Source organism: Triticum aestivum, chromosome 6B (assembly GCF_018294505.1).
Source record: "Triticum aestivum cultivar Chinese Spring chromosome 6B, IWGSC CS RefSeq v2.1, whole genome shotgun sequence".
Classification (NCBI taxonomy): Eukaryota; Viridiplantae; Streptophyta; class Magnoliopsida; order Poales; family Poaceae; genus Triticum; species Triticum aestivum.
Window position 1 is genome coordinate 535771372 of NC_057810.1, and position 25033 is coordinate 535796404.

The 25033-nt window shown below is 47.0% G+C and overlaps 2 protein-coding genes across 2 annotated transcripts in view; both read right to left on the reverse strand.

Annotated features, from left to right (window-relative positions):
- LOC123139349 (uncharacterized) overlaps positions 1-10813 on the reverse strand; it is a 39044-nt gene extending 28231 nt beyond the window's left edge. The window contains exons 1-6 of the mRNA XM_044559158.1: positions 10805-10813; positions 10635-10718; positions 10503-10529; positions 9913-9989; positions 9666-9788; positions 9557-9614 (exon numbers count right to left, since the gene is read on the reverse strand). Of these exons, the coding sequence (XP_044415093.1) occupies positions 9557-9614; positions 9666-9788; positions 9913-9989; positions 10503-10529; positions 10635-10718; positions 10805-10813 (378 nt within the window). The remainder of the gene's footprint in view (positions 1-9556; positions 9615-9665; positions 9789-9912; positions 9990-10502; positions 10530-10634; positions 10719-10804) is intronic.
- Positions 1360-4384, reverse strand: LOC123134377 (uncharacterized). The gene is made up of 4 exons (XM_044553641.1): positions 3864-4384; positions 3441-3780; positions 2075-2130; positions 1360-1876 (listed from the first exon to the last, which is right to left on the reverse strand). The coding sequence occupies exons 1-3, from the start codon at positions 3933-3935 to the stop codon at positions 2114-2116; spliced, it is 429 nt and encodes a 142-aa protein (XP_044409576.1). The 5' UTR covers positions 3936-4384; the 3' UTR covers positions 1360-1876; positions 2075-2113.
- Positions 10814-25033: the final 14220 nt, after the last annotated feature.

Here is a 25033-nt window from a genome sequence, read left to right on the forward strand (position 1 = left end):
CACTGACCCGCGTTAAAGCCTATTGGACGGATATGGAGGCCACTGTAATAGCGACCCAGGATCCGGCGGGAGGCCAATATCCGGCCGAGCACTACTTGGTGCAAGTGACGGAAGGTGCCCGCGTAATCACTACTAGGGAAAAGGCTACTAGCAGCATGAGTAAAATGGCTACTAGTGTCGGATTTAGGGTTCCGGCAGACCCTTGAGGTTCGAACACTGGGGTGCACGCGGAGATTTCGCCTTCTACCTACCTGTTCCTCACCGAATCGCTAGGATCTAAACTACAAAAAGAACAACACAAGAGACGCAGGGTTTATACTGGTTCAGGCCACCATTGTGGTGTAATACCCTACTCCAGTGTGTGGTGTGGTGGATTGCCGCTTGGGCTGATGATGAACAATACAAGGAAGAACAGCCTCGCGAGGGTCTGTTCTTGTGGTGGCGTTGTCTCTTTGGAGGGGTTGATTCCAGATGCCCTATACTATGGTGGCTAGTCCTATTTATAGGCAAAGGCCCTGGGCCTCTTCCCAAATATTGAGCGGGAAGGGCGCCAACAATTGGCCATTTTGAAGGGGAACATCCGGTACACTTACCCTGACTAAAGTTGGTCCTCGCCTGTTAAAGGCTCTGGTGGTGACGCCGGCTTGGGCTCCACGGTGACATCCATCCTGCCGTTGGACTGGTCTTGGTCTTGTTGCACCGAAATGGATGCCTTTGCTTGATGCTCTCGCCTGCGCTTGCTCCCCTTGCACCAAAGAGGAAAGGAGGACACTGCGCGGGCTAGCGCCCGGCTGGCGCCCTTGGTCGTCATGGCTTGCGTCATGGGCACCTCGCGAGGTACCCCGCCTTGAACTCTCCACCTCCTCGTGAGCCAGCCTGATGAGGCCTTGCCTGAGGAAGCTCCTTGTCGTCCGCCCCGCGAGGCTTGGCCCCTCGCGAGGGTCTTGAGCTTGTGTCGATGAAGATGGGCCGTGCTGGGCCCCCTTTGAGCCATACCGCAGGCCGCAGGCAGGCAAGTCTGGGAACCCCCGTTCCCAGAACGTCAACAACTAGCAGCGTGGGTACCCACACTACTAGTATCGCGCTACAACTAATAGTTAGTAGTAGCATGGGTTCAACCCGCGCTACTACTAACAAAGTTAGTAGTAGCGCGTTTCCACCCACGCTACTACTATTATGAACCGGCGCTACTACTAAAGAAATAGTAGTAGCATGTCTATAATACCAACGCTACTAGTATCCTAAATACCAGTAGCGTGCAAATTTGTCCCACGCCACTACTAACGAATTAGGAATTAAAAAAATAAAATTGACAAATTCCATTTTATGCATACAATTCAAAAAAACACTAGTGATGGAAATGTCGTTATTCCTGATTATACTATTACACTGTTGCCGTATCTACTATCATACAGTTCCTCATTCTAACATCCTCACTCCAATAATAAGAAAAATGAAAAGGAAAAATTGCGTTAATCTACCAGTGTAATGTCCTTATTGACGTTGGGATCTGAGCGGCTGAAGGGGGCGAACAAGCGGACATTGCCTTCGTCGACATCGAGGAAGATCCTGATGAGGGGCGCCCGGGTGGAGGGCGCGGAAGAGGTTGCGGAAGGAGCAAGAGGAGCGGACGGCGCCAAGCCACGAGCGGCAAGTGAGCGTGGCACGGACGAGGGCCGGCAGGCTCGGCAGGCGGAGGAAGATCTCAAGGAGCTGGTCTTGGCCGAGCGAGGATATGGTGGTGGTTCCGTCAGCGGCAGTAGCTAGGGTAGTGGTAGTGGCCGTGGAGGGAATCCACGGAGGTTTCGCCGCTGGAGCATCCGGCGGCAGCAGCAACAGCTCGCTGCTCATAGCTCGAGCCTCTCCATGTGTTAACCTGCAGGAGAGAGGGGAACATGGCAAGATGAGATAGTGTTCATATTATTAGGAAGAAGTAGGCCATTGTAGCTCACATAAACAGATCTGCTACTATGCAGAACACAAGCACCTGTTATAGACCTATTTGCAGTAGGAGCCAATGGAACTGAAACACAAGTAGGACATGAACAAACAGTGAAAAAAATAGAAGGACGACCTTGTGTGGTGGCCAAGGTGCAGAAGGGTGTCCTCCTGGTCAGCTCGGGCATCCTCCTGCACCAAATCGAACAGAAAAAGTTTGAAGCATGTTGAATAACTAAAAATACATGTATATAATTTAGAAGCAACAGAAGCACATATATCTCCTGTTTTCTTCCTCAAAGTGTGCATATAGATAGGTCAGATTTTAGATATGTTAAGCAGGGGCAAGAGTTTTCCGTCAATCAACCTGCCGCAATAGTACTAACTAGACTAGTCAGGTACGAATTCGACAGCAAGGAAATGAACACAAGAAGCAGTAGCAACTCCAAATTTTGCACCTTCATTCAGTTGACAGATAGCAGCAGTCTGGCGCGCTTTGCTAACATCTTGAGAAATTCAACTAGACCAATCGGCAAACTAAATTATAGTGAATTTTTGCGGGAGCAAGCAAAATAATTAATTAGCAAACAATGCAGTCAGTGTCCATCTTATTCAACACAGTCTGACCAAGCAGCAAAAATTCAGTAAAGCATGTATGTATGTAGATTCAAACTAGAAGAACCTTGACATTGACATTGAACTGTTGCTGCTCACCCATAGAGAGAATACCTGAAGTTGATTTCAAATACCAGGGTTTCTCAAAAACAAGCTGAAGTTTATTTAAAATAGGTCGTGTAATAGCTACCATACATACATAGATATACTACAAAGAGCACATTGATTCTGCTCCTACTAATTATTCTCATTTTTTACCATTCACCACAAGTTCAATTAAAGCACAAAAGGCTAGTATAAGTTTTTCTCTTGTAATGCTTCAATTCCATGAACTAAAAAATAGAAAATAATACCTCTGTATAGGCCATGTCATGATAGGAGAAGGTACAACAGGACATATTTATAAATATAGAACATATGTGTTCAGGCTGACAATATAAGGTTTTCTACGGGCCTCATGAAGAGGCGAAAACATAGCAAATCTAATTACGAAGGGGCAATTAGACTGACTGCATAACCAAGGAAGCTAACACCATTGAAATATCACATACCGGCATCCATAGGCAACCTATCAGAACAGCGGCAGCAAAGACTGATGTGCATAAGCATGGTAAGAAGTATTGGAACCTGACGAGTCAAGTCCACTGCAATTACTAGTGGCTCTCCCTAATCAGGATGGATTGGGTTCCTATGCCTAATCAGCTTGGCATTTCCGCAAGTGTCAAATTTTCCTACTGTCTCCAATCACAGGAAAATATCAAACTTTTCTCCTCTCATCTCGTCTCTGAAGAAAGGTTCAGTTTTATTAACTTGTCCTCTCTAATGTTTCTGTAGCAAGCAAATTTGATGACCCATGAGCGAAGCAAAAGGAAGAGGGGAGTGAGTACCTTGGCTCGATGACTGCGCGACGGAGCTGCATCTCCACGGCCTCCGGTGCCGGTGCCGATGTCGTGGTTGTGGGGGTGGATCCAGAGCTCGCTTGCTTGGACAGGGAGCAGAGGAAGGGCGGCGTCCTCCCAAGAGAGAGAGAGAGAGCCTGAAGACAATACTAGCTAGTGACAAGCATGTTTCGTCGATTCCGTCGCGCTTTAGTCTCCTCTCGTCACAGGGCAACCTAAAGCCGATGCAGCAGAAGCAGAAGTAGTAGGCGCAGACAAGAAAGCTTGCGAGGAAGTTGCCACGCTCGTAGAAGAACTCTGCCTTCTCCACCTTGGTGTCTTCATCGACCTATATATCATCACAGGGTTGCAGGTCACTTATGTTTGAACAAAACCAATAATACACCATTAATTACTGTCAAATAAACTTACGTGGAAGACACGGACGCCGAAGAACTCGATGCGACAGCCGTGCGGAGGGTGGCCCTTGAACGGGCCCTCCATGTAGCCCTAGTGCCGGAACTTGAAGACACCCATGGGCGGGCCGCTGTACACGTCCAGCACCTCGATGGCGAAGCCCCGGGGGAACGCCGTGAGGAACGGGGTCGTGGCCGACTCCAGCGACTCCGTGTCCAGGTCGTAGATGCGGTGCTCCGGCGGCAGCATGGTCGCCAGGAACGCGTTGTAGCCGCCCATGGCCGTCACCCCCTCACTCCTGGTCTCCCTCCTCACCTGCTGGGTCGCGCCATGACCGGTGTTGGCGCAGAGAAGGGTGGATCTGGGCGCCTGGTCTCCCTCCTCTGCTGCTCCATGGGGGACGGGGGAGGCAAGGTCGCGGAATAAGGGCGACCGGCGCGCCGTGTGGCCGCGGGAGGAGGAGGGGATCTGGATGGGACGACGGTTGGTGGGGTGGGGTGGATCGGGGGTTGGGAGTGTGGATCGGGCCGGGGTGGACACGCTTAGCTGTAGCGTGGGGTCTTACCTGCGCTACTACTACTTCTTAGTAGTAGCGCCGGTTTTATACCCCTCGCTACTACTATGGCCTATCCCCGGGGCATTGTTGGAGACCATTTAGTAGCAGCGCGGATTTATACCCCTCACTACTACTATCAGCTTAATAGTAGCACGATTTTTATACCCCTCGCTACTACTAATTAGCAGTAGCGCCCATTTTTAAACCGCGCTACTGATAAACTTCTGTGTATAAGGTTTTTCCTAGTAGTGAATAGAGGTGCAGTGCTCGAAGGATGTGTCATTCGAGTGATAGGTCGAATTATTGTAGAGAACAATGTTTAGTTTAATTATGAGGCTATGTTTATACTTTTGCCCGAAAGTATGATTGTCCCCCCCTGTGCGGCCGTTTCTTATATGTATAAGTAGTCCGAAAGATAGCAGTCGTTGGCTTCAGCCCCCACGCACGTAATGCGGGGGTGTTCACAAAAAAATGTGCTTAATCACACTTGACCCAACGTCTTGGTCCATAAAGAAGGTGATTGCACGTCGAACTAGGCAACCAGACTATATAGCTGTAACACTTTCGCTTAGCCATGGGAGTATAATGGTGGGGCTACTATGTAGCCCCTGGTACCTTAGCGTGCATCCGAATACGGGCGCGTGTGTACATGGCCGGGAAACGGCGCTTCGTTAATGCGGAGGAATCTTTAGGGATTCCGGTGAGTCTTCGAGTGGTTGAAATATCTCTCGCTGTATCATGACGGTCAGTTTTCGGCTTTCTCTACTGAGGTGCTCATCCGAAATAACCAGGGCACAATCGCAGTAGTTCTCCTTTGGCCTGCCTTAGCCGGATGATAGCGGAACGTAAGGCGGCAAACCAAGGATCCGGGCAAACCCAACATTTGACCAAAGACATGATTCGGAGCTGATGCATATACGACCAAACTCGTGACGCCGAATACTCCCGAGGGTATTCGGTTTTGTAAAAGAAGATAGGCTGACTAGAGCCTATTGTAAGCCCTTTATACCTAGGTACGTGCAATTTAGTGTACCGTGGCCAAATGCCAAAAACGGCAGTATCCTCTGTGGGTATAGAACCCATGGGATGGTTTAAATAACAAGAGGCACTAGAAAAGGTTTACACAGGGGCTTAATTTAAAAAGAAACCTATTGCACGGGGCCCTGCTGCACGTCTGTGCCTTTGTCTCTATTGTGCCGTATCCTGGAAGGGTATTGCGCGAACGTTGTCTATAAAAAAAGAAAAAATTTGTAGGAGGTTGTAATGTAAGTATGCTATTAGTACTAAAAGTGTAAGCTATTGGCCTGCCAATAAGGTCGAGCCAAGCGTGGGGCTGTATTAAATATATACAGCCCCTGGTTTCCATTATGAGATTACATATACGGTGCCCTGTTTGAATTTTATCCGGGCGACCGGACTCGTCTAACCGTGTCTGTGGTTGTAATGACCAATCATGTTTTCTAGTACTGGGGGCCGCTTATAGTCCGGCCGCCAGGGCCGTTGCGTACTCCTCTGCGCGTGAAGGGCGCTCTATGATTCCGTTAACGATGATGACGCCACACGGACCGGGCATCTTGATTGTAAGGTGGCCATAGTGTGGCAATGCGTTGAAGCGGGCGAAGGCCGTTCTTCCTAGCAATGCATGATAGCTGCTTCGGAAGGGTGTGACAGTGAAGAGCAGCTCTTCGCTTCTGGAGTTGCCTGGGGAGCCGAATATTACTTCCAGCACGACGGAGCCCCTGGCACGGGCTGCAACGCCTGGTATCACCCCTTCAAAAGTGGTGTTGCTTTGTTTAATTTTGGATGGGTCTATCCCCATTCTGCGGACAGTGTCTTCGTATATTAAATTTAGACTGCTGCCGCCGTCCACGAGGACACGGGTGAGACGGTATCCGTCGCTTATTGGGTCAAGCACCAAGGCCTATGATCCTCCTTGCCAAATTGTAGTTCGGCCGTCCATGTGATCGAAAGAGATCGGATGGGACATCTAGTAGTGAGACGTGGGTACAACGGGCTCTACATCATGCGCTTCTATGAGCGCGCGTTCATGCCTTCTCGTGGATGTGTGAGTCACGTGGATCATGTTTATTGTTTTAACCTCTGGCGGGAATTTTTTCTGTCCCCCAGTGTTCGGCTGGTGAGGCTCATCCTCGTCTTCGCTTGGTGTGTCCCTCCCCTTGTGTTCGGCGTTTAATTTGCCGGCGTGCTTGAAGACCCAGCACTCTCTATGGGTGTGGTTCGCAGGTTTCTCCGTGGTGCCATGAATTTGGCATAGTCTGTCCAGGACTTTGTACAGACCGGACAGTCCATCTTTACCGCCTTTGAATGGCTTCTTTTGCTGATCAGGTCGAGAGTCCCTGAATCCGGCGTTGACCGTCGTGTTGTCTGGGCTCTCTTCCTTGTTTTGGCATTTGTTTCTATTACGCCGTGGCTTCCCGTTGCCATCCCTTATTTCGGATGTGCTGGGTTCGCTGGTGCCTTTACGGGCTAGCCAGCTATCCTCACCCGCACAAAAGCGGGTCATAAGGCTTGTTAAGGCCGCCATTGTCCTTGGCTTTTCTTGGACGAGGTGTCGGGCGAGCCATTCGTCACGGATGCTGTGTTTGAAAGACACTAAGGCTTCGGTGTCTGGACAATCGACAATTTGATTCTTCTTAGTGAGGAATCTGTTCCAAAGCCTGCAGGCGGACTCTCCAGGTTGTTAGATTATGTGATTTAGATCGTCTGCATCTGGAGGCCGGACATAAGTCCCTTGGAAGTTGGCCCTGAAAGCGTCTTCGAGTTCCTCCCAACTCCCAATTGAGTTTTCGGGAAGGCTTTTCAACCAGTGTCGAGCTGGTCCCTTCAACTTGAGGGGAAGGTATTTGATGGCGTGGAGGTCATCCCCACGAGCCATGTGAATACGCAGGATAAAATCCTCTATCCAGACCCCTGGGTCTGTCATGCCGTCGTATGCTTCTATGTTGACAGGTTTAAAGCCTTGTGGGAATTCATGGTCCAGTACCTCTTTGGTGAAGCACAAGGGGTGAACAGCCCCTCTGTATCTGGGCGCATTGTGGCATGTAGTCGGTTGTTGTTGTTGTGTTCGGGGTTGATTCCGAACTGGTATCTGGCTTGTATGAGCATTTGGGTGACCAAAGTCCCTCGCTGGGTGGGTCTTCTAGATCCATATATGGACCTGACTGCACCGGCCTTCTTGTCCGGATGTTCGCGTGGATCGTGCGCAGTGTCCACAGCCACTCTGTTATGGTTGTGAAGTGGTACGTCTGGTTTCTTGGTCGGATTTTCTTTTGGTGGAACGGCCGCGTCATCGAACTCTGGCAGTAGCTTGCGCTTTGGATAGCTTTTCGTATGGCGGTCATCGCCATATCTTTCTTTAGTGTCTAGCACTTTATTCCATCTTCGGCTGAGCTTTTCCTGTGCGGCTTTGAGCCATTGCTTCTGCATTTTTAGACTTCTTGCGGTGGCCATAAGATTTCTGTGGAGGTTGTCTCGTTCCACTTGTTCGTCCGGGATGATGAATGCATCGTCGTCCGGACTGTCTTCCTGTTCTGGGGCGGTGTCATGAGCTCGTCCCTCCGGATCATTGTGATCGGGTATTTGCTCTGAACTTGATTTGGCGTGACCTGGCTTGTCCTGCTCCATCGCTGGGTCCGTGTGATCGTTATTGATGTTGAAGTTTGCGGGTATATTAGCCCTTATTGCACTCTTGTCGCTATTTTTGCCATTGCTGGACTTTGATTAGCGTCTGTGCCGCCTTTTTGGCTTTTTCCCGGGTGTTTTATCTTCCGGTTTATCGCTGTGGTCCTTATTGGGCGTATCTACCATGTATATATCATCGGACCAGGTAGCAGTCCCGCGCCCCGGGGATTCTGGAGCTTCTCCTGCATCATTGTCCATACCGTTGATGTCTTCGAAGCCAAAGTCATGCATGTCGGTTAAATCTTTGATTGTGGCAATGAAGTGGGTGGTGGGCGGGCATCGAATTCCTTCGTCGCCTGCTTCCCACTCGGGCCGGACATAGTTCGGCCCAGAGCCTCCTGACAAAGAGAGAGACCTTACTAGGTTCAGCATGTTGCCAAAGGGCAAGTGCTAAAAGATGTCCACAGCTGTAAACTCCATTACCGAAGCCCAGCCTGGCTCGGCTGGCTCAAGAGCGGGCGGACCAGGGCCAATAGCCGGATATGAGTCCGGGGGCCCAGGGTAACAGGCCTCCACAGAGGTGGGACCTGTGTTCGGCTCCACGGCTGATGAGTGCGCGGCCCGCGGGGCGGGGTCCAGCCCTCCGTCCGTAGGCAACGCAACCTGCCCTAGATGTAGATCCAGGGTTGCCTCAGGGATGATGTCCCGAGTATTGCCCGACTGCAGGTCTAGGCCGTGCTCGTCGTGACTGTCCGGCGCTCCTGGCACAGGCTCGAATCCACCGAAGATCAAGTCTCCGCGGATGTCTGCCATGTAGATCAAGTTTCCAAACCTGATCCGGCGGCCAGGGGCGAAGCTATCGATCTGCTCCAATTGGCCAAGCGAATTGGCCCGCAGTGCGAAGCCGCCGAACACAAAGATCTATTCGGGGAGAAAAATCTCACCCTTGACTGCGTTGTTGACGATTGAGGACGCCATCAAGCCTCGAAGCGACGACACAGAGGAACTCTCAATGAAAGCACCAATGTCGGTGTCAAAACTGGCGGATCTCAGGTAGGGGGTCCCGATCTGTGCGTCTTAGGCTGATGGTAATAGGAAGCAAGGGACACAATGTTTACCCAGGTTCGGGCCCTCTCGATGGAGGTAAAACCCTACTTCCTGCTTGATTAATATTGAAGATATGTGGAATACAAGAGTAGATCTACCACGAGATCGTAGAGGCTAAACCCTAAGAGCTAGCCTATGATGGTATGATTGTAAATGTGATCGGCCTTCTAAGGACCACCCTCTCCGGTTTATATAGACACTGGAGAGCTAGGGTTTACATGGAGTCGGTTGCAAGGAAGGAAACATAATATCCAGATCGCCAAGCTTGTCTTCCACGCAAAGGAGAGTCCCATCCGGACACGAGCCAAAGTCTCGAGTCTTGTATCTTGACGCTTCTATAGTTCGGACGATGAATATAGTCCGGCTGTCCGGATACCCCCTTATCCAGGACTCCCTCACTTACCACGGAGACCTGCTTGACGCCGAGGTGCTTCTCCTTGTAATCCTTCCTAAAGTTGTCCCTGCGAAGACGAAACACGCACCAAATCCTCGGTCAGGACGCGACGCCACACCACAGAAGCAACACGAATCGAACCAGGAACCAAGACTGGGACTCACATGAAGATGAAGAAAGCGCTCGGGGGCGCGTGGGCTTATTGGGGTCCTTCTCAGCCTTGATCTTCTTCACCGCAAGCCTGCGCCACCACAACGGAAACAACAGCAGCAAACCAAACCGAGTCAGAACCCGACGTGAAATAGCAGCATCCACCACAGGAAACAAAAACGAGACAGGAAGACGAGGGAGGGAGGGTTCGGGACCTGGAGTTGCCGGCGCGGGAGCCCACCTTTGTTACTATGTTAAAGAAAGTTGATTTGCCAACATTGGGTAACCCCACCTGCATGAAACATGAATAGTAAACTTCATATATCCTCTTATTCCTCTACTTGGCAACAGCAGAATAGTGCGCCAATCAACATTCAACAGAAGAGTAGTCCATTATGATTTATATCGAATAAAGGATTATTGTTAAACACCATCAATGAGACTAGAAGTGCGGCATTGGCAACTCATGAAACTTCTTGAACAATAGTAGTACATAGTAACATGCTAGTGTTGTCCAAGAAGACTGAGTTACATGCATAAAACTACAATTCGTCCACCCTGAGCAGTCAAGATAAACACATGCCAATCTAACCAACTGCAGCTTCTTCTTTTATAGTCTACAACAACATAGTTCAGTAGTAAATCAGAATAGAATCAATCTATTATAAGACAACATAATGCTCATTTAACAAAATATCAACACCAAGCACCCATTCAACTGCACCAAATTAACAGTACCATAATCTATATGGTTAATTTTCAAACACACATGTGAAATCATATTGTCAAATGCATGCACATATACCACTAATATCTTTGCAGCAGCATTTGTCTGCCATTTTACACATTAAATTAGATTAAGAATGTGAAGCAGTGCATCTCCATTTTCACGACACTGAGAATGATATCAGAAAACAAAATCGACCAGGTTACAAACAGACAGCAAAGTAAGCAAGCGAGCAAGCAAAACCCTGCAGCTCAAATGATTTCTAGCGGATCCAGTGGCCTTCTTTGCACTCATCTGTTAAATGAAAGACACTTGAACACAAGTCTAGGAGCTAGAATCAGAATCTACATTGAACTAGATAGGAAACTAATTCAACATACAGAAGGCATGTGCAGTATAAAGATTAGAGACTAGAACTAGATTAATATGTAGCTGCCACAACAAGAATGATTAATTCCAACAGGATAATCAGGTCCATATATTTAAGTCAAGCCGGGAGCATGGAGCAGCAATAGCCTTCCCACTTCTTTCTTGTCCATGCCAGGAGCCAACAGGATAATCAGGTCCATATATTTAAGTCAAGCCAGGAGCACGGAGCAGCAATAGCCTTCCCACTTCTGTCTTGTCCATGCCAGGAGCTTGCTAGCGTTCGAAACCAGCAGTTTCTGTAACAAGTAACTGAAACTATGTAAATGTAAAGAAAAAGAAATCTAAAGGTGTATGAGAGCACATCAACCAGATTCAGGATTCGGCTATACCTCCTCGGACAACCTTTTAGATGGTGACTTGTCAACATTGATGGGTGGCAGCGTGGATCGGCGAGCACCCGCGAAGAGAGGAGAAGAAGACGTCGCTGCAGCGTGCTGTGGGCAACAACCCGATTCTCCTCATGCATCGCATAAATCACCAGAAGTTGAGAAGAGCCCCAGGCTTGTCATAACCTGTATGGTTATATGTAATTTTTAATTCCAACAACTATATGTTTTGAGTTGTAATAAATAAGTAGATGCTTACTGCTTATTCTCCTTTTTTTCTCAATTTCTTGGTGTAACGAACTTTGTTGGATAAAAAAATGTTTTGAAGTGGAAGGTCATGTTATAAATAAGAATAGTTGAATACAAATAACCAAGCTACACAATATTACTATGTTATAAATCAGACATGGGTTAGACAGAGTAATGTCTTGTGTCAGGATCAGATTGCATGGCAAGACTACAACATCTTACAGAGGCAATTCTGATTTCTGGTTGAGCATGCACATTAACCATTAGCATGTGCAGATATGCAGCATCGTTTGAACAGGGTACAGCCTGGGAATTTTTAGCTGTTTCGTAAATACCTAAGAGCAATAGACTCCTCTAGCCTTGGACAAACAACATCTTACAGAAGCTGACACGCAGACGCAGCGGGACAAACATGCGAGGGTTTCGCATGGGGTGGGAGGGCGAGGGAGGAGGTACCTCGCAACCGATGAGGTTCTTGGCGTAGTCCACGACCCTATGCCGGCGCCGCTCCGCCTCCTCCGTTGGGTGTAGTCGCAGCAGCACCTCGCGGGCAGCCACCTTCGTGGACCACAGCGCCGGCGAGATGGTCGGGGGCCGCGGCCGCAGCGCCATCAGCATCATCCCACGCGGCTGCTCGTCCGGGACCCAGCCGAGGCTAGTGGGTGGCTCAGGCCCACGCCATGTGGTTGGGGGAAGCCATGGCGTCGCCGCCCCCTTGTTCGAGTTGCTGATGGAGGGGCCACGCCGGTGCTGGATCTAGCGCCCGCTGGCCTCGATGTTGCCGGATGTGGCAGACCGGCGGCGAGGGGAGAGGTGGGTGGCGAAGAGGAAGGCAGCGGCGAGGGGAGAGGTGTGGCAGAGAGAGGGGGATCTGGATCGGGGGTGGAGTGGGAGTGGCGGCGTCGCCATCGATTCGATCTGAATCGGGGGAGTGGGAGTTAGGGTTTGGGAGGTAGGAGCGGAGGGAGTTACAGTGGTGTGTGATGGATGGATGGATGGATGGATGTGTGCCTTGTCATCGATGCGTGGCACACACCTTTTCGCCAATGAGAATTTAAGTTTATTTTCTGAGTGTAGAAATGGTTTTTTAAGAACATATGAAATCTTAATGGAAAATTGGATCATATTTTGTGAAAATGCTTCAATATTGTGCACATGTGTGTATATTGGGATGGGGGTTTTATTTCTTCGCACAAAAAGTCATTTTTCAATTTTTGGAGTGGTAATAATCGAGTTTTTTGTGAACGACCTAGCAAATAGTTGTTGTAAAATTGGACCAAATAAATTTTCTAAAATACTAGGCCATATCTAATGCACAATTGACCAAATAGTTGGGTGTCAAAAGTTTCGACCCACCTCTATTGAAAAAGACAAATTTCCGCCTATTTAGTTGGAAGCGGGTCAAATTTGAATTGCAGCTACCTCATAGTTTGCTATTTATTTTTTCTAAAAATCATTTCTAGGTACGAAAGTATCTATTTAATCACAGAAACATCAAAAAATTTCCAATATTCAACCACTAGCTAGGAACGGTCATGCCCGCCATTTTGACCGCATTTTGAAATAGGCATAAAAAATTCAAAAAAAATCAAAAAATTGGAAAACCTTCACATTGTGTCATTACATGCGACCAAGTTACCAGGAAAAATAATAAACTTTTAATACGGCAATTATTTTTAAAAATTGTTCTCAAAAAAGAGCTATCATGCGTGAAGATTCATGGCTTTCAAGCCAAATGATCAATCTTGTGGCCATGTTCATGGCATAGTTTGTTCAAATGATCTCATATTGTGCACAGGGTTGCATCTTGGAATTCCAAACAATGTTGCCTAAGGGAGTTTTCACTTTCATTGCACAAAAGAGCCATTTTCCATTTTTTGAGTGCCCCAAGTGAGGTTTTTTTGTGAAGGACCTACCAAATAATTCTTGCAAAATTGGACCAAATCATTTTTCTAAAATACTAGGCCATATTTAATGCACAATTGACCAAATGGTTGGGTGTAAAAAGTTTTGATCCACTTCTGGTACAAAAGACAAATTCCCACCGATTCAGCTGGAAGCGGGTCAAATTTGAACTACAGCTGCCTCATAGTTTGCTCTTTGTTTTTCCAAAAATCATTTCTAGGTACAGAAGTATCTATTTAATTAGAGAAACATCAAAAGTTTTCCAAGATTCAACCACTAGCTAGGAACGGTTAAGCCCGCCGTTTTGACCACATTTTGCAATGGGCATAAAAAATTCAAAAAAATCAAAAAATTGGAAAACCTTCGCATTGTGTCATTATATGTGACCAAGTTTTCAAGAAAAATAATAAACTTTTAATACGGAAATTATTTTAAAAACTAAAAAATGAGCTATCATGCGTGAAGATTCATGGCTTTCAAGCCAAATGATCAATCTTATGGCCACATTCATGGTATAGTTTGTTCAAATGATCTCATATTGTGCACAAGGGTGCATCTTGGAATTCCAAACAATGTTGCCTAAGGGAGTTTTCACTTTCATTGCACAAAAGAGCCATTTTCCATTTTTCGAGTGCCCCAAGTGAGGTTTTTTTTGTGAAGGACCTACCAAATAATTCTTGCAAAATTGGACCAAATAATTTTTATAAAATACTAGGACATATTTAATGGACAATTTACCAAATGGTTGGATGTAAGAAGTTTTGATCCACCTCTGGTGAAAAAGACAAATTCCCGCCGATTCAGTTGGAAGCAGGTCAAATTTGAACTGCAGCTGCCTCATAGTTTGCTATTTATTTTTTCCAAAAAATATTTCTAGGTACATAAGTATCTATTTAATTAGAGAAACATCAAAATTTTTCCAAGATTCAACCACTAGCTAGGAATGGTCAAGCCCGCTGTTTTGACCGCATTTTGAAATGGGCATAAATTTTTTTTGGAAAACCTTCGCATCGTGTCATTATATGTGACCAAGTTTCCAGGAAAAATAATAAACTTGTAATACGGAAATTATTTTAAAAATGTGTTCTCAAAAATGAGCTATCATGCATGAAGATTCATGGCTTTCAAGCAAATGATCAATCTTATGGCCACATTCATGGCATAGTTTGTTCAAATAATCTCATATTATGCACAAGGGTGCATATTGGAATGGCAAACAATGTTGCCTAAGGAAGTTTTCATTTTCTTTGCATGGAAAATTCATTTTCCATTTTCCGAGTGCCTGAAATGAGTTTTTTTGTGTGAAGGACCTACCATATATTTGTTGCAAAATTGGACCAAATCAATTTTATAAAATACTAGGCCATATTTAATGCACAATTGACAAAATGGTTGGGTGTCAAAAGTTTTGATCCACCTCTGGTGAAAAACACAAATTCCTGCCGATTCAGCAGGAAGCGGGTCAAATTTGAGCTGCAGCTGCCTCATAGTTTGCCATTTATTTTTTCCAAAAATAATTTCTAGTTACATAAGTACCTATTTAATCATAAATACATGGTTTGGTAGTGATACGTCGAGGTTTGGATGGTGGGCGAGGGCCCCAACTCTAGAGCGCGTAAACTCGCATGCCCACCGTGTGGTCACCGCGTGACTATGGCGTTGCCATGTGTTCTGAGCGGCCTAGGCATGTCTAGTGGGTTGGGCACTCCCTAGGTAGGTTCTAGGAAGAAAATCACAACATAAGATTCTCACGAGGAGACCGATCGATGCTCAAACATGAATAAGCAGCCAAGTGTTTGATTAGCGGTACGGGAAATGCACATGGCTAATGGGTGTGAGTTTTGGCTGAGGATGATCAGTTACTAAGAAGACCATCTTCACAAATTTTTAGCTCAAAAGGATTTGCCTAGGTGGTAATTGCTTTGCAAAGTACCACACTGGACATAAATACGAATGTTGAAGCCGGGCTCAAAATAATGAATGGATTGAGCTGGCATTTGGTGGAGGATGGTTATTTGGGTAGAGGAAAGCACTGTAGAAAATGGATACCATTTGGACATGCCAAAATGGTACTTCCTTCACAAAGTGCTGCTCTGAACAGAATAGGAAAATGAATATTGTTGAGTTATTTTTGAACTAGGCAAGGAAGATTTTTGACATATTTGATGAAGATATGATCCAAACAATTTATGAGAATTTTTTGGGATTTTTGGGAATAACAGAAATATAGGTTGCTTCATAACCTAGGGAAAAAATTAACACATGGACATGACACATAGGCAAAACTGATGAGATGGCGCCTAGTCATCACAACCCACCACAATCTACAAGGTTATGACCATCTATATTGGTCGTTAACAACTAGAAATAAGGCAGTGGACCAACACTGTTTGCTTTATGACCATTTCTTGTAAGGAAATTACGACCTTTCTGACCAAAATGGTCGCAATGGTTTAGGGTTTGGAGCCCCCCGAAGAGCTTTTGACCAATTGGTCTCAAATGGTCATAGATCTATGACCAATTCTTCTAGGGTCACTGACAGAGGGTCACTAGTTGACATATTTCTTGTAGTGGTATGGCTCGGTGACGTCTCTGACTTCTTGATCTAGCAAGGGAGGGTGGAGAGGTAGATGGGATCTAGGCCAACACGAGGGCATGGTGGTGGTGGTGGCAGCGGAACACTGTCAGGGATTCGCCAAGCGCTACGCAGAGGAGTAACAAGAGGGGAAGGCGCCAAGGGGTGGAAGGGTTGCTGCCCCCTACACTTCCTCACCTTTATATAGGAGTTGGGGGTTGGTGGCTTGCCCTCGAGCTCCCCGGGGTCGTTGGTCAAAAGGAGGGAAGGAAACCCCCTCCTTTCGATCCCCACCGATCGCGGTCCCCCCCTTTTAGGGATCTTAATCTTATCCCTTCGGGATATGATCCTCTTCCTTTTAGTTGGGATCTTGGTGCGCCTAGAACAGGAGTGTGGGGACTTCCCCCACTATCGAAATCCATGTGGGCTCCCATGCAGGTGGGCCCCACTATGGAACCATCTAGAACCTTCCCGATAAAAAACCGAAAAATCTCAAACATTTTTTGGAACCCTGAATATGACTTCCCATATATAAATCTTTACTTCAAGACCATTTCGGAGCTTTTCGTGATGTACCATATCCCATTCGGGACTCTGAACAAAATTTGTTCTTGCCATTATTAATATCCCAATACTACCATAGTGTTACCGAACGTTAAGTGTGTGAGCCTATGGGTTCGGGAACATGTAGACATGACCGAGACTCCTCTCTGATCAATAATCAATAGCGGGACCTGGATGCTCATATTGACTCCCACATATTGAACGAAGATCTTATCGGTTTGAACCACAATGTTGAGGATTCAGTTAATCCCATATACAACTCTCATTGTCCGGCGATATGTTGCGTGCCCGAGATTCGATCATCGGTATCTCCATACCTAGTTCAATCCCATTACTGGCAAGTCTCCTTACCCGTTCCATAGTACAAGATCCCATGACTAAAATAATTAGCCACATGCTTGCAAGCTATTCATGATGTTGTATTACTGAGAGGGCCCAGAGATATCTTTCTGTCACACCGAGCAACAAATCCCAGTCTCGATCCTTGCAACCCAACGAATACTTTTCGAGAAACATGAAGAGCACATTTATGATTACCCGGTTACGAAGTGAAGTTTGATAACCCATAAAGTATTATTTTTGTATTTGGGAGTGGCACGATCTCATGGTCTAAGGAACAGATACTTGACATGAAGAAAGTTGTAGCAATTAAACTAAGTGATACGATCTGATGCTAAGCTTACAATTGGGTAGTATGTCCATTGCATGATTCTCATATTGATGTGATCCTGTTATTAAATGACAACCCATGTTTGTGGTTTCAAAACCTTAACCATCTTTAATCAACGAGATAGTCTAGTAGAGGCTTACCAGGGACACAGTGTCTATTTATGTATCCACACATGTATTTAGGTTTCCGGTCAATACAATTATAGCATGAATAATAAAAATTTATTATGAACAAGTAAATATGATAATAACATCTTTATTATTGCATCTAGGGCATATTTCCAACAATCTTCCACTTGCACTAGAGTCAATAATCTAGTTTACATAGTTATGAATCTAACAACCATCGAGTTCTGGTGTCGATCATGTTTTACTCGTGATAGAGGTTTAGTCAATGGGTCTGCCACATTCAGATCCATATATACTTTGCAAAGCTCTATGTGCTTGATGCTTCTCCAACTAAGTGCTCCAAATAAGTATCTGGTCTGAGACTTTTAATCATCTAGATCAGTGTCAAAGCTAGCATCGGCGTAACCCTTTACGACGAGCTTTTATTCACCTCCATAAGCGAGAAACATTTCCTTAGCCCTCTTTAGCTACTTAAGGATATTTTTGATTGTTGTACAGTGATCCGTTCCTGAAGCACTCTCGTACCTTAAGACAAACTTATGGCAAGACACACATCAGGTCTGGTACACATCATGGCATGCATGATAGCGCCTATAGTTGAGGCATAGGGGATGACTTTTATCCTTTCTCTTTCTTCTGTCGTGGTCGGGCTTTTAGTCTTACTGAACTTCACACCTTGCAACACAGGCAAGAACCCCTTCTTTGACTGGTCCATTTTGAACATCTTCAAAATTTTGTCAAGTTATGTACTTTGTGAAAATCCTATTAGGCGTCTCGATCTATCTCTATAGATCTTGATGCCCAATATGTAAGCAGCTTCACCGAGGTCTTTCATTGAAAAACTCCTATTCAAATAACTGCTACTTGTGATAGGAGTTGGGATTTCCCTGAAGAGGAAGGGTGAAGTAGTATAGTAGTAGAAAGTATTTCCCTTAGTAAAGAACCAAGGTTTATCGAACCAATAGTAGATTCACGCAAATGACCTTTAGCAGTACCTACACACACAAGAGAAAATACTTGCACCCAACGTCAGCAAGAGGGTCGTCAAGCCCCTTGTACTCGTTATTTACAAGGATTAAATTTGATAGTAGGAGATATATAAATTTCAAAATAAAATAAATATAAATAAATCGCAAACAAGCTATTTAGGTTTTTGTGGGGACCCCGACTCGCAAGTCGTGATCACCGAATGCACGTGTACAGTGATCCCAGAGATCAATGCTCACTGAACACACAGAAGCTGAATAACAAGAGTCTTACATCCATACATACCGTCTTACACAAATAGTGACCAACATGGTCAAGTCTTACATCGATAAAGCCTTAAGGGCTGAACATCAAATGAAACATAGCAGCGGAAATCGTCGTCGATAAGTAGAACCCATGCCATCTGCCTTAACCCTACAGGCAATCTGACTGGGAACGTCCTAGTTCGCATGATCGTCTCCAAAGAACTCTTCTTCGAACTCCGGTTCTCCCATGCCTGGTCAATTAAATAACCAGTGGCAAGCCAATGAGTACTTTGAATGTACTCGCAAGCAACCCATGATTTGGTTCAAGGTACAGTAATGCATGACATAGGTAAAGTTTTGCATAAAGCTAGTTTTGAGTGCAGGACATGTTCAACATCCTATAAAGCATGCATCAAGAGAATTCAAGTAACCATAAGATCTGGTCACAGATATCAACATAAATAGAAAGGGGCACCAACCCATTTATCATAAACAGAGAGGGCACCAACCCATCTCAATCGTGTCAGGTCCTCTGACTTGATCCAAGACAACACCATCATCTCACACACACACCGGGTTTGAAAACAAGTGGACGTAGCCCAAGAGCGGTTACCCAACTGTCCTTGACCGTGGACACGGCTATTCGAATAGTTTTACACTCTGCAGAGGTTGCACACTTTACCCACTAGATCCGGGGAACTTCCGTGTCATCCACGACCCGCGGTACCTCAAGTACCCGGGGTAAGCACCCGATCACTACCTTTCCCTAGACGACACTAACATGGAGTCCACTCGATTGGTAGTAACCCCCGTGCCGAACATTTCACATCATAAAGTTGTGGAGCCTCGCTCCCATTTTCATCACATACCACAAGCACGGGGTACCAACGGTGTGTCCGGTGCCCTGTGAAAACAGTCATGGCCGCCCTACCTGGCATGACCCCGTCCCAAGAGAGAGCACCAACTCTCCCCCGTCACTAGTAATGCGGGCTCCAAGCTAGTATCGGTCTAGGTACTCAATAATGCCCTTTCCCATATAAGGGTAGAGTGGTCGCGCATGTAAGGTTGGAATAACGGTCGCAACTCCGACCAATCCGTTTTGAAAACAACACACACCTTCCTTGGCACACCACTTCGTCATCAAGTGGTCACCCATCTCATCATCTCCCTCGGGCATAGGTGGCACCCGACGGGGTTTTCGAAAAGACTTTTGAAATCACATTGCCTCCTTCACCATGCACAAACCCACCCTATTTGCGTAGCATCTACATTTGCATCCTATCTACTCCCACCGGCATAACCCTCATAAGAAGGTAGGGCCAGGCACACTGCAAGTATCAACGAGGAAGTAATCGTGGTAACCAACCCACGTGGTTCACCATCTCATCATGATTCCGATGCATCGATAATAAAGAGCTAAAAATGACATGCATATAAAAGGGGTATCATAGTCATGGTCAAAGGGCTGCTTGCCTTGGTTGGCTTGATCTTCAAAGTCTTCAGGCCCTGCTCCTCCTTCTTCCTCAGCTACCTCGTCAAATACGGGATCTAACGTCGCAAGAAAACAACGGGAAAATAAGGCAATAATAAAAACAGAAAAGTCAAAGCGCTCACAAAAATGTCAACTTATTTTTGTAAAATACTAGGAGGAAGGCTAGGAAGGGGACAACTTTTGGTTTTGGTTTTGGAGCAGCAAAATAGGAGTTATGGATTTTCAAAGGCCTATTTAAATGCTAAAAACCACATTTAAATATTTACAGAGAAGAAAAGGTGGTTGGATTTGAGTGAAAGTTGCACCATTAAATAGGTTGCAATATTCTAGGAATTTAGAAATTGGAATCAATGCATTTGGATTAATATTCTGTCCTGTGGAATTTTTGGAAATAATACAGAAAAGGAAAAAGAAAAACGGCGCTGTGCCACTGGGCCAGAGAGGCCACAGCAGCAGCAGGCCCAGGGGGGAAACCCAGCCCACGCGGCCGCCACGTCGAAGGCGTAAAGGCTGAATACGCCTTCGGCCGACGGCGGATCGGTGCGCGCGCGCGCACGTTTTAAACCTGACGGGTGGATCCCACCCGTCAGGGCGTGTGGCTGACGGGCCGGCCCCACGGCGGCCGTCGTCTACCTCCGGCCAGAGGCGACGGCGAGCTCGCCGGCGGCGGTACAGGGCACGGGAAGGGATGCGGAGACTACCGTCGGACTCAGGGGCGAGTCGCGGTTCTGGTGGTGGTGGAGACGGTCGCCGGGGTGGCCTGCTTCGCCGGCGACGAGGTCCCGCGGCGGAGGTGCTTCGGGCGCCGGTGGTTCCGGCCGTTTCCGGCTGCAAAACGAGGGGGAAAGAGAGGGGAAAGCATCAGTGAGGCGAGGGGAGTCCAGTTCGAGAGAGAAAAGAAGCGGAGGAGGCCTGTACCCGCAGATCGACGGCGACCCGAGGCGGCGGAGCTCGAGCTCGATCTCGAGCTCGGGCGGCTCTGGAGAGAAGTGGGTGGTTCCGGGGGTGGATTGGGTGTGTGGAGGGGCGACAGGGAGGAAGAGAGAGGCTCGGGGGCACCTTATATAGGCTGGCCGCGGTTCACCGTAGGCGTGGCCTACGGGCGCCCGCGGGATCGGCTCTGGAGACCGTGGGAGAGGAGTTGGAGCTGTCCACGGCGCTCGTGGGGATGGAGTAGGGCGCCAGTGAGAAGGAGAGAGAGCGGGGGAGGGTTCTGGCGCCCGCGCGTGTGAGGCCGGCCATTGGCCGAGCCGGGCGGCGTCGGGCACGCGCTGCAGGAGGGGAGAGAGAGGGAGAGACAATGGGGACGGCACGGCGGCGTGTCGCAGACGTCGAGACACATCAACTGGCGCGATGGGAAGGCACGAGGCGGTCGGGAGGCGCGGTGTCAATGGTCGGCGCTCTGGCAGGCGCTCCAGAGTGCGACTTTGGCCGGCATCCGCGGGTTTTCCGCGTCGCGCGCGCGTCCTTTTCTGTCTGGAGGCGACAGTGGAAGGGGGCAAAACCTGGAAAGAGCCTGGGATGCTCTGGGGTGCAGAGGGGAAAGAGAGAGGCTGGGAGAGAGAAGGGAAGCTGTTGTCCAGAGAGGACAAACGTGATTCCCTCCTTCCTCCACATTGCTTCCTCGGGTAGAAAAGTGTCTAAGTGACAGAGGGGAGTGAGGAGGGGTTGTGGCAAAAAGATGAACTCAAGGAGATTAGTGAAAGTGGCAAAAATAGGCCTTTTAGTATTCTGCCAGAAGGTGTTTGATGGAGTTTTGGGTAAGCTAATGACTCCCACTGGCCAAGATACTCCAAGGGGTGAAATTTCACATATATTTAGGGCCTTCCACCCATTTTGAGCTTATTTGAACAAAGTTGCCAATGCAACTTTTGCAAACCCTAGAAATGGGCAGAAATGGATTTGTGTAGATCCAGTGGAGTAAATCATTTCTCCTTGATGTACCACTTGGTGTGGTGGCCTTATTTGGTCACATGGTCAGGCTCACCAAAGTTGGGGTCTTGGAGAAAAAGTTGGTAGTGCAAAGTAGTTCAAACTTGATTCTGGTCAGAGAGGGTTTTGAGGCACTTTGACCAAGACTTCCTCTTCTCCAACCTGTGCCATTTGGTCCAGATGCATCATTAGACCAATGAAGCATGTCCACCAAGTTTGAGAACATTTGGACATACTTGGCATTGTAAAGTTGATCAAACTTCAGAATGGACAGAGATAGTTTTGAGGGGTTTTGATGGTGTTATCATGTTCTCCAAGTCCTGAGGCTTGGCAAGATCATCTAATATGTCATATGTGACATGATAGAATTTTCCTGGAATTTTTGGAGAATATTTCCTTTGTAAATATTTCAAAAGCTTGAAATATCCAGGAAGGGTTTTAGAGGGATTTGACCAATATTTTGAACATGACCAGGTGTTGAAACTCTTATATATGGACAATATATGTCCTATGAGTTTCCATAAATTTTGTCAAATATTTTTAAAACAATAAAATAATTTTTCCCTATTAAAGACCATTTCTGGCCTTAAGAAAAAGCCTTTAAATAAAATAGTAAAACAATTTTTAAAATTATAGATTTGTGGTTCCTGGGCATCCTATATCTAATAGGAGTCAAATATATTTTTGGAATGATTTTTACTGCTCTTAATCAAGTACTTGCAGTGCAAACCTCAATTCAGGGGTTTTTGGAAAACTAATTTTAGAAAATACTTTCTGGCCAAATTATTTTTGTAAGAAAATTCTATATAGCACTATTCACCTGGCATGGTCATTGGTCAGGAGCTTGGGGTAAGGAGATGGAATTTAGAGGGTAGAGTAGTTGACTTCAAGAAGCACTTGAAAGAAACACAGAGAGGAAACCAACTCCAAATAAAAGCCAAATAATGCAAAAAAAAGTTTTTGTTGGTCCAAACTTTCATGCTTTAATAATGAAAATGAAATGTTACAAAATGCAGGGTGTGACAGACCTACCCCCCTTACAAGAATCTCGTCCCCGAGATTCCTAAACTAGGCTTAAAAGAGATACGGAAATTCGGATCTAAGGTAGTCTTCACGCTCCCAAGTTGCTTCTGCTTCAGTGTGGTTGCTCCATTGGACCTTGAAGTACTTGATGGTGCGCCTTCGAGTGCGTCGCTCAGCCTCATCCAGAATGCAGATGGGCCGCTCACGATAAGTCAAATCAGGTTGAAGATCAATGGCTTGATGATTGACGTCCTTGTAGAGGTCGGGCTTGTCTGGAACTTGGAGACACTTCCGGAGTTGTGACACGTGGAACACGTTGTGCACATCAGAAAGTTCAGGTGGAAGTTCCAACTGGTAAGCCACCTCCCCTCGTCGCTCAGTGATCTTGAAGGGCCCAATGTATCTCGGAGCGAGCTTTCCCTTGACATGAAAGCGATGGGTTCCTTTGAGAGGGGTGACCCGGAGATAGACATGGTCTCCAACTCGGAAGTTTATGTCTCTGCGACGTGAGTCCGCATAGCTCTTCTGCCTTGACTTGGCAGACTTCAGACACTCTCGGACAAGCTGGACTTGCTCTTCTGCTTCACGAAGGATATCAGGCCCAAAGACAAGTCCTTCTCCGGCCTCCGACCAGTTGAGAGGTGTACGGCACTTCCGCCCGTATAACACTTCAAATGGTGCCATCTGAAGGCTGGCCTGATAACTGTTGTTGTAAGAGAACTCGGCGAAAGGGAGGCAATCTTCCCACTTAGCTCCATAAGCTAAGACACAGGCTCGGAGCATGTCTTCGAGTATTTGATTCACTCGCTCGGTCTGACCTCCGGTCTGTGGGTGGAAAGCAGTGCTGAAGGACAACTTGGTCCCCATAGCCTCCTGGAATTTCTTCCAAAACCTTGAGGTGAACTGGGTTCCTCGATCTGACACAATCTCCTTGGGAACACCATGAAGGCTCACGATTCGGTTGATGTAGAGACTGGCTAACTGGTTCCCCTTGTAGGTCGTCTTGACAGGAATGAAGTGGGCCACCTTGGTCAAATGGTCAACGATGACCCATATTGAGTCATGTCCCTTGCTTGACCTGGGTAAACCGGTGATGAAGTCCATCCCGACTCTGTCCCACTTCGATTCAGGCACCTTAAGGGGTTGCAACAATCCAGCGGGTCGCTGATGCTCAGCTTTGACTCTCTGGCATACGTCGCATTTTGCAACATAGGTGGCAATCTCCCTTTTCATCCCGTGCCACCAAAATTTTTCCTTCAGGTCTTGATACATCTTGGTGCCTCCAGGGTGGATGGAATATGGGCTGTCATGAGCTTCTTGCAAGATCAGGTTCTTGAGCTCAACCTTGTTGGGCACGCAGATGCGATTCCCAAACCACACAATTCCTTCCTCATCTTCTGAGAATCCTGAGGCTTTGCCTGCCTTGATCTTCCTCTTGATGCCTTCAATACTCTCATGCCCCTTCTGAGCTTTCTTGATATCATCCATCAAGGTAGGCTTAACTTCGAGGCTGGCCAAGAATCCTGGTGCAACCAGTTCCAACCCGAAGCTTTCAAGTTCTCCATACAAGGCGGGTAGCTTGTGCTTTAGCATAGCATTCAAGGAGCAAGCCTTCCTGCTCAACGCGTCTGCTACCACATTAGCCTTTCCAGGGTGGTATTGAACACTGAGGTCATAATCCTTTATCAACTCCAGCCATCTTCTCTGCCTCATGTTCAATTCCCTCTGAGTGAAAATATACTTCAGACTTTTGTGATCCGTGTATATCTCACATCGCTTCCCCAAGAGGTAATGTCGCCAAGTCTTCAGGGCATGAACCACTGCTGCTAGCTCAAGGTCATGAGTAGCGTAGTTCTCTTCGTGAGGTCGTAGCTGCCTTGAAAGGTAGGCCACGACTCTGCCTTCTTGCATCAGAACACCTCCCAGTCCGATTCTTGACGCATCACAATATATCACAAACTCCTTGTGTATATCTGGTGTGGCCAGAACTGGAGCGGTGGTTAGCCTCTTCTTCAGCTCCTGGAAGCTTTCTTCGCACTTCGGCGTCCATTCGAACTTCTTGTCCTTCTTCAAGAGCTGAGTCA